This window comes from Passer domesticus, chromosome 1 (genome assembly GCF_036417665.1).
Source record: "Passer domesticus isolate bPasDom1 chromosome 1, bPasDom1.hap1, whole genome shotgun sequence".
NCBI classification, from domain to species: Eukaryota; Metazoa; Chordata; class Aves; order Passeriformes; family Passeridae; genus Passer; species Passer domesticus.
Genome location: NC_087474.1, coordinates 41,951,967 through 41,967,062, shown reverse-complemented (window position 1 = coordinate 41,967,062; position 15,096 = coordinate 41,951,967). Strand labels below are relative to the sequence as shown.

At 42.4% G+C, this 15,096-nt stretch overlaps 1 protein-coding gene across 1 annotated transcript in view; it reads right to left on the bottom strand.

Annotated features, from left to right (window-relative positions):
- The window catches only part of SH3BP5 (SH3 domain binding protein 5), a 50,026-nt gene extending 36,422 nt beyond the window's left edge, over window positions 1-13,604 (bottom strand). Inside the window, exons 1-3 of the mRNA XM_064415881.1 lie at window positions 13,445-13,604; window positions 11,212-11,274; window positions 1,058-1,186 (exon numbers count right to left, since the gene is read on the bottom strand). Coding sequence (XP_064271951.1) covers window positions 1,058-1,186; window positions 11,212-11,274; window positions 13,445-13,525 — 273 coding nt within the window. The 5' untranslated portion in view covers window positions 13,526-13,604. The remainder of the gene's footprint in view (window positions 1-1,057; window positions 1,187-11,211; window positions 11,275-13,444) is intronic.
- Window positions 13,605-15,096: the final 1,492 nt, after the last annotated feature.

Sequence of the window (15,096 nt, the reverse complement as noted above, 5' to 3'; positions counted from 1 at the left end):
CTTCCCCTGAGAGTTTACTCCCCTACTCCCTGCCTCCTGGCACACACCTACTCTACTTTTCTCATCCCTCTACCTACTTTTATGAACTAAATCCTTCTGCAGTTTTCACATACTTCACACATGTCACCCCCATCTCTCACTCTCCTCTTGAACACAATCACATCCCAGCTACCCAGCCACAGATGCCACTCCACACATCCTTGCAGCCAAGCACAGAAGCAACTCCAGGCAGTTCTTCCTGACTCTTCCTGTCTCAAGAGAAAACAGAAATAGCAACCAGGAACATGCTTCCCTTGGGGAAAAATCCAAAAAGCCTCACCCACAGCAAGCCCCACCACCACAAACACCCAGCAGAAGCACTGCCTAAGCCACCACACGCTCAACTCTCAGCAGCTTCTTCCCTAAAATGAGATGCTGTCTGACATGTCACAAGCTTTCTAGCTTTCCCTTCATCCAGCAGGTCACATTCTTCCCTCCACACCTCATCCCTCCCTGAGCTACACAGGCCTATCAGTAACCAAGCAATAGCTGGGGCATGGGAGGTAAGACCCTGATGACAGAGAAAGCCGAGCTCAGCTTGTCCCCAAACCAAAACACTTCAGAGACACATTTAGCACATTCCTACTTCAGCACAACCCAATCAGCACCAAATCCTGCCCCACTCCAGCCTTCTCCCTGCAGCTTCCAGCTGCAGCCATTTAGCTGCAGAGCATTTTGCTTTAAGAAGAAAAACCATACACACAAAGTCTACGCTGTATTTTCAAACCAGTACAACTCCTGATAGGAGAGAGCTCTGAAAGGCCATTTATAATGAGAGAAGAGAGCTAGTCTTTTGCTATTGTATCTGCTGTAGCTGTTCTGGGTTTGAAGAGCATGTGCAGCTGTGGCTGTGAAGAAATCCATTCTGCCATCGATTCCCATGGCTGACATGCAACTGAAGACACAGCCCAGTGCCAGCCAAGTGCACTTGCTGAGAATTATTAATAGCAGGGAAGCAACACCATCAGTGTGTGCCCTCCAGCTACCACCACAAGCTTACAAGGCAGAAAGCTCTTACCTGCCTGGCCACCCTCCGAGCTTCCCAGTAAGGTTTAGAGTCTTCTACAGCTTTTCCAATCTTCTTGACCAGCTCATCCAGTTTTACTGTCGCCTCGACCAGCACAGAGCGGAACTTCTGGCGTGCATCCTTCAAAACGCGGCAGGAAGGAAAGAAAGGACAAAGGCAGATTAGAGCTTTAAAAATTATTTCCACCTGTTTGCTCCTACCTTCAGGTTCCTCTTCAGATTCACACAGGAGCTGACACATTCAAAAGAGTTACTGGCATTTGGACTAAGAATTTTTCAGCAGAGGAGCCCTGTAACCCAGAGCCAAGTCCTAAAGCCAGCATCCTGGACACCAAATCTTTGTCTTTCAGTGACAGCTTTTATATAAAGCCTACAACAGCCTTTTCTAGATGTTATCTCTGGCAGGGTTTCTCAGAGAGGAATTGTTTGTAAATTACTCACTTGGTGAGGAGGCAAACAGCAGCGTAACAAGCTCTGAGAGGGACTTCAATGGCAAAGCCATCTCGCATACATAGAGCCAGAATGGTGCTAGCAGGCAAGCCAAACTCCCACAGCAGGCTGGAAAATCAGCTGGAATTGGCACAGAAAGCCCATCTTTTCAGCTATGGTTTCTATCAATGGATAAGGGCACCTACATTCCACTTCACTGTTAATATTTTCTATATTTAAAAAACCCAGCTACTTCCAAATGGGATGAGTTGTGCTCCTTACATGATTAGGTAAAGCAATTAAAATATTTCCTCCACTCCACTGAAATTTCCACACATGTAAGCAAACTGATTCCGATTTCAATCTCAGAATCCACCACAGACTCTAAATATATGAAATTATTGCAGACTGATGCAAATTCAGGCTGGGACCTGGCCCAGGATTTAAGGAGATGAAGAGGAAGGGCCATGTGAGCTCTCAACGAGGCTTGTAACTCTAATTAGAGTGCAACATTTATGCAGACTGCTGGAGTGACAAGTTAATAATCAGGAAGCAGCTGGCTTCAAGAAGTGCCCCAATTCAGGAGGGTTCAGTGATTATTGTTGATGATTTCTAGAATGCAAAACTGCTTATACACTGGAAGATTTAAAATATATTGCAAGCTGCCACTATGCTCTCAGAAGTGGAAAAAAATGCAACAATACCTCAGTTTTTACAGAAAAAGCAACATACTTCTGTAAAAGCTTCTTTGTTTCCTTTTTAGTGTCATGTAAAACCTGAACCAGCATCAGCATTATCTTATCCAGGCCAAATAGCTTTAGATTCCTAAGGTACTCCAGTTTATTCTAAGGAATTATTCAAATGGGTAACAAGGTCAAAAATGGAGAATTAAATGGACATTAACTTATTATTTCATTAACTCAAATTCAGTCAATAATCTCATTTCCCAGTGAAAGCCTGAAATGTATCATTTAAACAATATTTATCGAGTCAATGATTTTCTCAGTGAGAAGAATTTGAATATTTCCAATTAAATTACTGGACCATACATGGTTCACTGCTCAAAATGAGTTTCATAAGTAACTGAAAAAAGACTCCAAGAATGATGACTATATTGCAAGAAAAATATTAAGCACTGAAATATATTTAACAAAGAGAAAAATTCTTTGCAGGTGTAGGAACGGAATTAAAAGCTCATTTCTAAATGAATGAGCCGGAAGATTTCTTTTCACTCTCTTTGTGAAAGCTGCATTTAAGGATATTAGTTAGGCAAATAAACAGTTTAAGTAAAAAAATCCCTATGCAGTGATTCATCCAAAAGTTCAGTTCCCACATTTGCAAGATCACTTGGAACAAAGAAATCATCACTACAAATCTGCGCTTGGAGACCTACCCCAAATTTACTCATGTAGTAATTATATACAGTCTTATCCCGTAGGAAAAAGATGACTAGTCCCCACTTGGAGTTTAGAAAAACAAAACAAAAGAAAACAAAGGACACTAAGAACAAAGCAGTCAAAGTAACAGCAACTTCTGTACCCATTCATCTCCCTTTAACTCTGAAGCAGATACAAATTACTGAACTCCAAGTGCTCCTCTAACTGGTGCCTGAAGCACAGGTCTTACAAATGGCGAAACAGACATTTGCCCATGAGCAAACTCCACAAAGTAGTTAGTTACACAGAATAGGAAGCTTCAGCTGAAGAACACACTGGTGTGAAATCCCGGTTTATCATTTTCCTCCAAAGAGGACTGGTTCTTCTTTTAAGGCTTAATTTAGGTCTGACCACCCTCATTCTTGCAGCAAAGAGCAATAATGAAAACCAAAACACTCCAGAATTTTGTATCATCCATCACAACTTATTTTAAGTGACATTTATTCTTGGGCTCCTGACTGTCAGGAACACAAGCCTGCAGGCTCCAACACCTTCTGCATGACAGAGCAAGCAGATGCTCAGTTCTCTGCTGGGATTAGTCCCCCTACCAAAGGTTTTCAGCCATCCCCCTTCAGACCCAGCAGCAGGATGCTGAGGTCTCTGAGGTGGCATGCCAAACCCACGCCCTCTGCAGCCCTACACACACCACTTGAACTCTCCACCAGCCCAAACTACACGCCAAAAGCGAATGATCCCACACTGTATGTGTGCTCCTGTGGGAACCCAGTGCCTTCACACCACCCAGCCTCCTCAACCCGAGCTGACCCAGCTCTCCTGGCCATGCCTCTGACCCGGGAGCTATGGCAAGCCCTCCTGAGAGCGGGGTCACAGCTCCCTCCTGCACACACTCAGCCACGCTCCTGGGTCCAGGCTGCACGCCCTGCCACGGGCTGGCACAGCACCTGCAAAAGACATCACCCTTGGGACAGCACAAAACTCCCCTGGCAGGTAAGCCTGGGCAAGTCTGAGTAAGAACTTCAGGTGCAGCAGCTATTTTTACACTTCATGTGAAAATGGGGAGGTCAGAAGCACCAAGGCAATTGCACCAGTCAGTAGGACTGGCTTGGTGCACTTACTCCTATGGGGCATGAGAAACACATCTATTACTCATGGAAATGAATGGGCATATGGTCAACTTAGAAATTTATTTAATTCACTACTTTTTATGTCTGGCTTCCCATGTTACTGTCAGTGAGACACTTCGACCCACATGTGAAGTGGTTCAAAGCTACAAATCCTCTTAACAGTGTTTTCTGAAGGACACTCACACCAAAAACGTAGAGGCTCAGAACAGCACATCACTGCAGCTCACTCGTGGTCCCCAGCACAGGGTAAGTCCTACATCCGTGTTAGAAAGACAACCACAACATTTTCAGGCTACTTGCCAAATCTTCTGGTGTGACTTGCCCCTCCACACAAAAGTGTTACGATTTAACGGATAACAGAGAATGGAAAATATGTCAATTCCTGCAACTTGCTGTTCTGAGCAAAACCAAGACAGTGCAGCATATGCCACAGAAATTTTCTAGCACAGTCCTCAATCCCTGGTTTCTGTATTTCAGTTTCTTGAAAGATAACTTATTCCAGCAGAAATGCTATTCATTGATAACAGCAGCCTTAGGTAACATGTGAGTCACACTCACCATTTCTGGGCGAGTTCTTATGTTTTGGTTTTTTTTGGTTTTTAAAAACACTTTTTTTTTTTCTCATCACTGCATTGAACTCTAACAGAAGCAATGCAACTGACATGAGACATCTCAAACACCCTGACATTTTAAAAGCGTGTTTTCCCCTCTACTCACTCCTAATCTTCTGTGATCAATTTCAAGAACACCTTGTTTCTGATTTTGGAAATAGAAAGGTGACATTGAAAATGTTAGCCAGTCAGCTTTCAATGTTTTTTCCCCTCCTATTTGCTCAAATGAGATGATGATAAACCTTTTCCAAGCTGGACAAAAGCCGATTAAGGCATTTATCCATTTATCCTTAATGTGTGTCGCAAGGTAAAAAAAAAAAAAAGAAAAAGTAGCAGGAGAAGCTTCTCACTTAAATTACAGCCTTAACAAGTAGACTCTTACTAGCTAGGTGTTTGTCATGCACACACTCTAGCAGGCAGAGCAGTCAGTGTAGCACGTGGACAGCTGCAGTTTGCGTTTCAACATCTTGTTCTACGGCTGGAAGAGCTCCACACTCATCAGCTTTCTTCCTGAAAATCCTTAGCACTTCTTTTTTCAAAAGAGATTTCACTAGCACTGTCTTAAGGAGCATGCCAGACCTCTACCCCATATATGGTTTTGCTGCAATAGTTCATTATTAAAAGCAGACTTTGTTTCCAGTGACTTGCTGCTGGGCAAGTCACTGCACGAGAAAGAGGGACCACACTTAAGGACACATCATCCTTACAGCAGTATTTGAAGACACATTCTCAAATGTGGGGAAAAAACTGAAAAACTAAAATGCAATTTTCAACCTATACTGCATCTGTCAGAGGAAAAAAAGCATGCCTGTTTTCCTCACTCATGAGTGATGGTGATGAGCTGGTGTTAGATGCCAGATGACAAGTAAATAACTATTTCTGCCCATCAAATGAAACATGTATTTTCAAACAATTTTATTTTTAAAATGAACTCTACATATCAACCATGTCTGAATCATCTTAGTACCAAGCACATCTAAATTTCATTTACAAAGGTTGTCTCGTGACAGTCTGGTGTGCAGAACCTCTGGCAAGCATGGCAGGTGCATGGAAATGGAACTGCCGGCTGAGACAGGCTTCATCTATTTCCAAGAGGCTGACAGGATCCATACCCATCTTCTCTGCTACAAAAACCTACCAGCTGCAAAAGCTCATCTCCAAGCTAAGCCAGCATCAGTGTCATACATCCACGCCAAAGAGATGCACAAGGTGTGCTCAGAAATCAACCTTCAAGCATCAAACCAGTTAAAGACACTTTTAATGTCTCGCTGGTACCTGAGCAGTTAAAGTAAGCCAGACTGGCAACCAAATCTTAAAAACAAAGTGCAAGGAAGGGGAAAAGTAGAACCTCAATATTTAACGGATAAGGAAAGCCTTCCATTTGTTTTTTTAGGCAGCTACTAATGTGCCATCTAACAAAAATTAAAAAATCAGTACCTGGAAGTTGCTCTAACCTCCTGCTTGCAGACAGATACAAACTGAGACTACCAATACTTTTTACTACAAATGTTTTTAATTCTCTTAGAAGAAAAGAGAAGAAAGCAGACATGGGAGGATGCTGGGTGCTCCTTCCAAAGCAAGATTTCTCCACCTAACCCTTCCTCTCTCAGGCTGGAAACCCATCTTTACGTCAAGAACATGAATCGAGTAAAGCCCTTTGACTCACTTGGTTGACAAAATCTTTCCAGAGCCACAGCAGAGGAAGAAGCCTTCCCTTACTCATCCTTGGATGAAAGCAGAAGGCAAAACAACAAGGAATGCACACACAGGAGCCATTTCCTATGGAAGCAAGTAGATCATAAAGTGTGGAAAGATTTGTCCTGATAATGCTGGACAAATCCATCACACATGTACATCCTCCTCCAAAAGCCAGCAGGAACACCAGCCAGTGAGCTGCTTTGCCCTTATCTCTGCATTCCTTTGTGGACACTGGAAAATGCTGCACAGGGATACTGATAAGGTGGCGGATGTTTCCACAGATAGATGTTTCCTCAAGCCAAGCAGGCATGCCCAGAATGAGATTCCAGACATTGAGAGGTCATTTTTCTGAAAACTGAAAGCCAGAGGATTTTTCTTTTTTTAATCTACTTACATGCTTTATGTGTGACAGGGTCAACAGCTCAAGTTTTCTTCCTAAAACCAAGTATTTTAGTGAAGAAGTAAGAAGCAATTCTAAATAACTGGTGAATACCTGCCTGCCAGTGGGAAGCAGAGAATTAATTCCTTGTTTTGCTTTGCTTGTGTGTGCAGATTTTGCTTTACACTTAACTGCCTTTATCTCAATCCATGGGTTTTCTCACTTCTATCTTCTGGTTCTCCTTCCCGTCCCACTGGCAGGGAGGGAGCAAGGGGCTGTGTCATGCTTAGCAGCCAGCTGGGGTTAAACCATGACAAAGTCCTTCCCCTTCTGAGAGAGGTTCAAATGCTGACCAGGCTCAGAAGTGAAAGAGCACCATAGCTAATAAACCCCTTTCCTTATATCCAACAACAACCCAGGGTGATCTTTGTGATAAACCCAGAACTAAAAGTAATACAAAGTCTTGCAGATCAGGACTATAGGATCCAGGCAAGCACAGAAGAAGGCTCCCAACCAGGCCCTCTGATAAGGAGCATGGCTGAAAGCAGCACTGTTCAGCTCCAGTCTTCCTGTGCAGTGTCTCCCATGAACAAACATTGGCAAGCTTGTAGCTGCAGCAACACAAAAAACTCTCTCTAACAAAAACCACATTTGGGATAGCTGGGATTCCAGTGGTAACTTTAATGGTATGTGCTGCATTTCCCCTCCCCACAATGCTGCCAGAGGGTCCCCGGGTTAATTTGTTACATCTGAGTTGTACTTTTCAGAGCCAGTCGAAGCCCTGTGTGAGCTGGCTGGACAGGCAAATCCTGCACATTTGTTAAGGACATTCACAGCTCCTGATGCGAGTTCAGATGGAGATGCACTTCAAATAAACAGGAAAAAACCTCCTGCATTTGGCCAGAACACACTTCTATCTCCCCTGCAAGACATTTCCCCTGGCCCTTCACAGACACTTCAAACATAAACAGGGACATTAGCGAAGCCAAGTGTTAAATCCCTCAGAGAACCCTTATCATCTTTCTGCTGTGTCAGTAATGCTCAGTGTTGCACTTAGGAGGAGCACCATTATGGATTTTAAATCAAGTCTAATCAAAGATTCATTAACAGGCAATACATTAACGCAACGTACAACTACGAGCCACTCAGTGCCCTTCAGCAGCTCTGCAACTCCTGAACAAGCAGTGAGTGTCAGCAGGTCAGGATGTTTCTTCAGGGTTTAATAGGATAGGTCAAAAGAGCAAAAAAATGAGTAATTCTTCAAAGTAAAAGAATATATGCATCCAACTTCAACGTATCTGTTCAAGCCATGCCATGCCATGCATGTATCTCCAGTGCTCTCACAGGCAGTGTGGGTGCAGAACTTATTTTAAAAGATTAAAAAACCCAGGCTGTTCATCTTAAAAACAGATCATATGGCACTTTCAGAGCAGAACTTAAAGAAGTGGCTGGCTGGTCAACTTAAATCAGAATTCCCCGTTTTATCACCTCTGTAAGCAGTAGACACCAGTATTTTCTACACTGCTCAAACACTGACATTCCTGTGGCTACACCAAGCCAGTGCAGCCTCAAAATCCTAGAAGCCTCTACTGAATTCAGCCCCATAACATTTTTCCACTGGGTAACGCAGCATTATTACTTCCATTCTGCAGAAGCAGACCTGAGGCACAGCAAGAACAGAAGCATGGGTTTAGAAGGATTTAACAGCTTTTTTTTTTTCCAGTTAATGGGAACTGGAGACAGCCAGCATTCTCACTTAGAGCAACTCACACAAAGCTACATACAGGAAGTCCAGAACAGTCATGCAGAATTCAGATGCCACAAGGTTACCCTTCCTGCTTATCAGAGAGTACATCAAGTCACAAAAACATGGGTGTCTTTTTCTGAACTTCCTACAGAGAAATATACCTTCTACTCAAACGCTCCCATTGCTGTTCCAGATTATTCTGGGAAAAAAATCAACAGTGGGAGTCTATGGACCACAAAGTAATATTACAGGAAGCTGGTAGTCAGCAACTGGTGCTCTAAATAATGTAATGATACATCTATGTTCCCATTAAAGATATTGAAAAGATGAAGAAAATGATACTAGCAAAAGAGGATGAATATAACTCCATTGTCTGGTTAAAAAAACACTCACACACATCTTTCTTCCATATAGCAGGAACACCACAAACTAGGAAGGGGTAGCAAGAGGGACCCAAAGCTGCTAGTAAGAGCCAAAAGTGCAAATCTTCAAAGGGGAACTCGGCACAGCTCTCCCAGAAGCCCACATTTTCAACAGCATTCATGGATTCTGGAAGCCTTTGAAGCAGAATGATCCCAATTCCAAACTCCTCCTTCCAAATTTTCCTATAAGGCTGCTTGGCAAATTTTTCTTTTCTTGTGCAGAGTATGAATGCAGAGATTTTCTGCTAACCACAAGTGTTGGGCGTTGTGGGATTTTTTTTTTATTCCCTTCCCCTAGAAAGGTTTTCAGTCCATTTAAAATGCATTTATCAACCTTGATATAAATCAAGCCTTGCTTACATCATCCAACTGCATTTGTCCTCAATATTTAAGCAGATCAAATGCAATGAAATCTTCACAGATTAAAAACTATGCAGTTGCATGATACCACAAACTAGCTTCCATCCAGTAACAAGATTTTTGGATGAAAAGTGAAGAGGAAACATTCAAGAAAGCATACTCTTGGTGGTATTTCACCTTAATTCCATCAAAAACTGCTTACAGTAAGTACTACAGGCAGATCTGCAGTAAGCTCTTAATGGCAAAGTGCAGAGAAAGGTAGAAAATCATATAATCAATCTAACACCTGGTATTTACCAGGCTGAGTAGGCAACAATGTAAGACCAACCCAACGTGGAAACTCTGCTCTTTTATTTACAGTTATATTTCCAGGAGCCTTTCAGCCTCTACAGCTCAGCATGTGCCACACACACAGTAGCTACAAATCTGCAGGCTCTACAAACACTTGATCACATGAATAATTTTAATCAAGCAGCAAAATCCCATCTTAAATTCACTGGGATTTATTTCACGTGGATGCCTTTGCATTATTATTACTATTCCATCTGCTTCATAATATGTCCTCAGTGCAAGGTTATGACAAAATTAATGAAATCCAGGCAACTATCCATAACACCATCTTTCAATTTCAGTACCTCAGCATGAAATAAGGAGACTGAAAAGATACATATAATAATTTTTTTCAATATATCTATATAAAGATTCCTGAAGTCCATTTAATTGCTCTAGGTGCAGACTAGAATACTATACTGACTTTTAAAGTTCACTCAAAATTTAAATCATGCTGGTGACACTGAACAGTTCTCACAGCAAAAATACTGTTTTGTTATGCATAGCAAATAGTTCCCCATTTAACTAAGTTTATTAACCAATAAATTAATGATCTACATGCCACACATGACAGAACATGCAAACAAGTGGGGATAGGAAAAAAGCTACAAGGCCTGTCCGAAGATCATAACCCCATTTTCTGTTCAGTGCTTTTAGTGGATACTCCAGTATTTTAAAATTCTACCCAGAACCTCCCCATGCTTGAGGTATCCATCTCATGAAAAGACACACAAGAGGAAAAAAAATTTTAAAACAAACAAACCAACCATACTTTGATATTTTGAAGGTACAGACAAATCTACAGATGTACTTTTACAGTAAGTTCCTCAATGCAATCTCAGATGTTTTAATACAGTATTCAAGACTTTATAATGATATCAAAATTATTTAGGATGTAAAATAGTATTTTATGCCAGTTTTTCTTTAGCAGCATATTTATCCTATACTTCTACTGTATTTATCTTCTTTGTTTTGCAAACAAAAGAAAATTCAGACACACACATAGGAGAGTTTGTTTTGCTTCACTATTAGATCAATAATGCTGAGCCTTCCAGAATAACTACCAAGTAGATGAAGCTCAAATTTGGGGATTTAGAAAAAATTTCTTCAGAACTTGCTTTTGATTTTCAAGTATCCCCGAAAACCTCTCTGTATAACCAAGAAGTCTTTTATTCCAATTTTCCTTCATCACCTTCCTTGTTCAGGAAGTGATGACAAAAAAGGCAAAGATAACAATCTAAAAAAACCCCAAACAGCCACCAAAGAGAAGATCCTGGCAGACAGTTGTATGGCAAAAACCTCTTAACCAAATAACTTTCCCTGTTTATAATCACAAACACAAAACAGTGACTTGTAAAAATAAAACTTGTCTAAGCTTCGTGTCAAAACCTAAAAATAAGTTCTGGCAGTGGTTGTGTGTGAGGTTCTCCACACAGGGTTTTTTACACTGTCAACACACCTCCACCTTTTCCCTTTCTTTTCGGCTGTTAGGTCAATTCATACCTTTAAAAACATTATCACCACGCTCTTGCTGCAAAATTACCATTCAGGATGCACAAATTCAGGAGGCAACCTAATCAAAAACACTGTCCTTTTATTCAGAAAAATCCAACATGCACAAAAGGGAAACGCAAGGATAAATTCTGTACCTCCAGCTCCGTCTCTCTGCGATTGATATCATCTGTAGATTGATTCAGTTTTTCTAGCTCCCCCTAGAAGGAAAGAAAGTCAGATGCATAGTAAGAAATCAGGGAAAAAAAACATATCTGAGAAGGCTCATTCAGCATCCCCACTGAAAGCTCACAAGGGCTGTGGCAAATGAATTTAGTGCAAAGAGGAAGCCTTGAGATGTTCAGCTTAACTTTGCCACAGGTCTTCTACTTTGCTACTTAAAAGAAAAATAAACAGAGAAGCTCTATAGTTTTATGTTAAGGCAACACATTTCCTATTCTGGCTACTTCTTCACTATTACAAATAAACACAAGCTCTGTCTCATTAATCAAAATAGTCAATATCAGCGAGGTACTGGGGAGACAGACACACCCACCCCAGAAGATTAGCAAAGTTTGTACTATCACAGGAGACACACAGTGAAAGGACAGAACTGATAAGAAACACATCTTGCCTCACAAGAGACATTTTATTTTGGATTTTGGCAAACCATTTCTTAACCCAACCAGTCCATGGGACATACAAGTAGGTTTACATAATTTGTCTTCCTGACAACATTTTGATCCCTTAACAGCAGAAACAAAGGTGTTAAATCCCTTGAATAAATATGTAGTAGAAGTGGTGTTGGCATGAATGAAGTTACTGTAAAAATAAAGCTCATTCTTACTGACTTTCTTACCTCAAAAAGCAACCCTGAGGAGGAGATCTGATAGCTTTCTCTATCTGGGCAACAAGATTATGAGATTTTTAACAGGAATATTCTCCAATTTAAACATTATTTAATTGTCAACCCGTGTAACAGAACACGCCTGGAAATGTTCTGCTGTACAAACCGAATGTTGTAAATTGATTGTCACTTGAGCAGCTTCCCACTAGACTACAAGAATGACTCTGGTTACAACCAGAAAGGAATTCATTACAACAGTTTAGCTCTCTTATCCTCAGCGGTCAGATTTCGTTTCCTACTCCTAGGACTTGGAAAACACCTATTTGGGTATCCATGCTGTCTGAAACAAACACTTATCCAAAAATTACCTAATTGTCTCTTACTGTAAGACTCAAAACCTCATGGCTCTTGCGGAAGCAGACACAGCAGCCTGTTTTTCAAACCAAACAGAAAACTGAACAAAAACAATTATTTTGCCAACAATTCACAAATCGTGTATGTGGAAACACGTTGCAAGCTGAAGAACCTAAGGCCAAAATTAGATCAATAGACACCAAATTGTAAAATCAGGGCAGTACCAGGCTAGCTTTTGGCTGAGGGCCTCCCTCTGTGTAACCATGTTTTGAGAATTTTGCAATGGCTCTGCACAGCCCTGGAAAACAAAATGCTCACGATGGAGAAAAGAATGACAATTACAGCGAGCAGGGACCTACGCCAAGGATCCTCTCAGCAATATACACACGTGTTATATTCATTCATGACAAACAGTACCAGCAATGCTGGAGGCAAAAGCCATAAATCTGCAGAGACCTAAAAATACATTTCATTTCGGGGACCACAGCGTGCTTCAAGTTTGCACCGTGCTATTGGTTGAGACGTGATTTTGGGGAGAAAAGCTTTGTACAGAAACCATGCAAGAATAAAAAGCATTGCAGAAGGCATTCACTGGGAGGAAGCACCATATTCCACTAAAGCTCCTTTTTACAAGAAACAAAAAAACTAACGACAAAAATAACGAAATAAAAATTTAAAAACCTGCATTTTCCCGCATTTATGAATTTCTAAGCACCAGCCCCGCTCCACGAGCAAGGTCACGCTGTCATGGTCAAAACTAAAAAGGGGAGAGGGGGGTGGATTTCAGCAGAAAGAGGAGGAGGAGAAGGAGGGACGCCCAGCGGAGCCGGGCGCGGAGCGATGCCCGGGGTAACAAAGGGCTGGGGCGCTCCGGGGGCGCTTCCCCGCTCCCGGCGGGCGCCGAGACACCCGGGGCTGCTCCGGGCTGGGGGGGAAAAAAAAAAAAAAAAAAAAAAGAAAAGGAAAAAAAAAGAAAAAAGAGAGAGATATATACACATATTTGTGTGCGTATATGTATGTGTGTATATATATATATATATATATGTATGTATGTATGCACATACGCAGCAAAAGCAATGAAATAAAAGGCAACCATGATTACATACATTACATTACTCCACACAGCCACAGCACACATATCCAAACGACCTCCGCAAAGCGCGGCCGCCCCTCGGCGGGCAGGCCCTCACCTGGATGCGGGGGTCCACCTCCTCGTCCTCGGGCCGCGGCGGCTCCTCGGCGGGGCGGCCCCGGCGGGCCCCCGGCTCCATGGCGGCTCCGCTGCCACCACCGCCGCCGCCGCCGCCTCCCGCTCCGCCGCTGCCGCCGAGCTCCGCGGCCCGGCCCCGCCTCCGGGGGAACCCCTCCCTGCCCACAGCGCCCCCGTCTCTTTGTGCCTTCGCAGCGCAGGGAGGGAAGCAGCGCGGAATTGCGGGGTTTCCTTTCCCCCCCGCCCCTTTTTTTAACCCACCCTCACGCCCCGTCTTTCTGGCGTGCTAATTCCTGAGTGCCCCCCGCAACGGCGCTGCGTGAAACCGGGATGAGTGGTTCCAGGTGCGGGGAAACGCCAAGGACACCTTGCTGGCTTTTTAAATTTATTTTCCCCCCCCCCTCCGCTCCCTTCTTTTCTTCTTTCCTCTTTTAAAAGCTCTGCTGGAGGCTGACATGCCCATGGAGAGAAAAAAAAATTAAAAAGGAAAAGAGGGAGAAGAGAAAAATACTAAAGGCACTTTCAACAACCTTGAAAATTCAAATGAAACCCAGATTTCTATTGTGTGGCACCTAAGCAGGCAACTATTTTACCTACTGCATACAGCAGAAGAAGACGTACTGAAGACACATCCTTTTGTTGTCAGTAAAAAGGAACTTCCTACAAGAAGCATGTCCATACACGGCCCATGTCTAGCAGGGCACTTCAGATTAGTGTCTCCCTAATCACAAGGGTGGATAACAAGTAATTTTGAACAGATGAGGAATATATTTCCACCTTTAAAGTATCACTAATAATTTAACCCCATTTTTTTTTGTTTGAAAAATCCTCAAAAGATAGTAAAAAAATGGAAAGTTTAGATGTGGTGAAGAAAGGAGCATCCTTTGTGAGACTGGAGGTGAAAAAGAATCTCATATCTCTTTATAAGATAAAAATAAAAGGGAGGTAAAATAAGAAGATAAAAATTACCATTGCTAAGGTAACTAAGGTAAAAAAGGAGGCAAAAGAAAAGCAGTCAAGCTCTTCCAAATGCTACAAAGCAACCAGGAGGAAAAAAACAAAATATGGGAAGAGAGTGACATAAACATTTGAAAATAGTATAAACATGCAAAGTGGCACCAACAAACTAAAATAATCAAGGAACAGAGGAGGTGTTGCAAAAACGCAGATGGGTTGTTTGCAACATCTTCACTGCTCACAGCAGAAAAAAATCATGTTAAGGGCCGGGGGGAGGGGGATAAAAACAAACCAAAAACCAAATTAGCCAAAGCCAAGTGTTTACTCTTACTGCTGTCTGTTAAGGGATTCTAGTGTGTACACACAGCCAGAGGTTCCCAGGGCCTTGGCATTCCTTTTCCCTGGTGTGCTGTGGCTCGTGCCAAGACTGTAGAATATTCAACACTCCCATCATCCTAAAACAGCACAGAAAACACAAAGCTGCACATGGAAGACTTAATGTGGACAGTCCTGCTGTTATCACTTTGATATCTAAAAAACAAGACTGTGTAAAAGATTCACTGCAGCTATGCCCTGTTCCTCCAAACCTGCACAGGCTGACCCATGGTCATGTCACAAAAGGCACAGCCCACTGCTTGGGGTGCAGAAGTGCTCCTGCACACACATGCTCTCCCA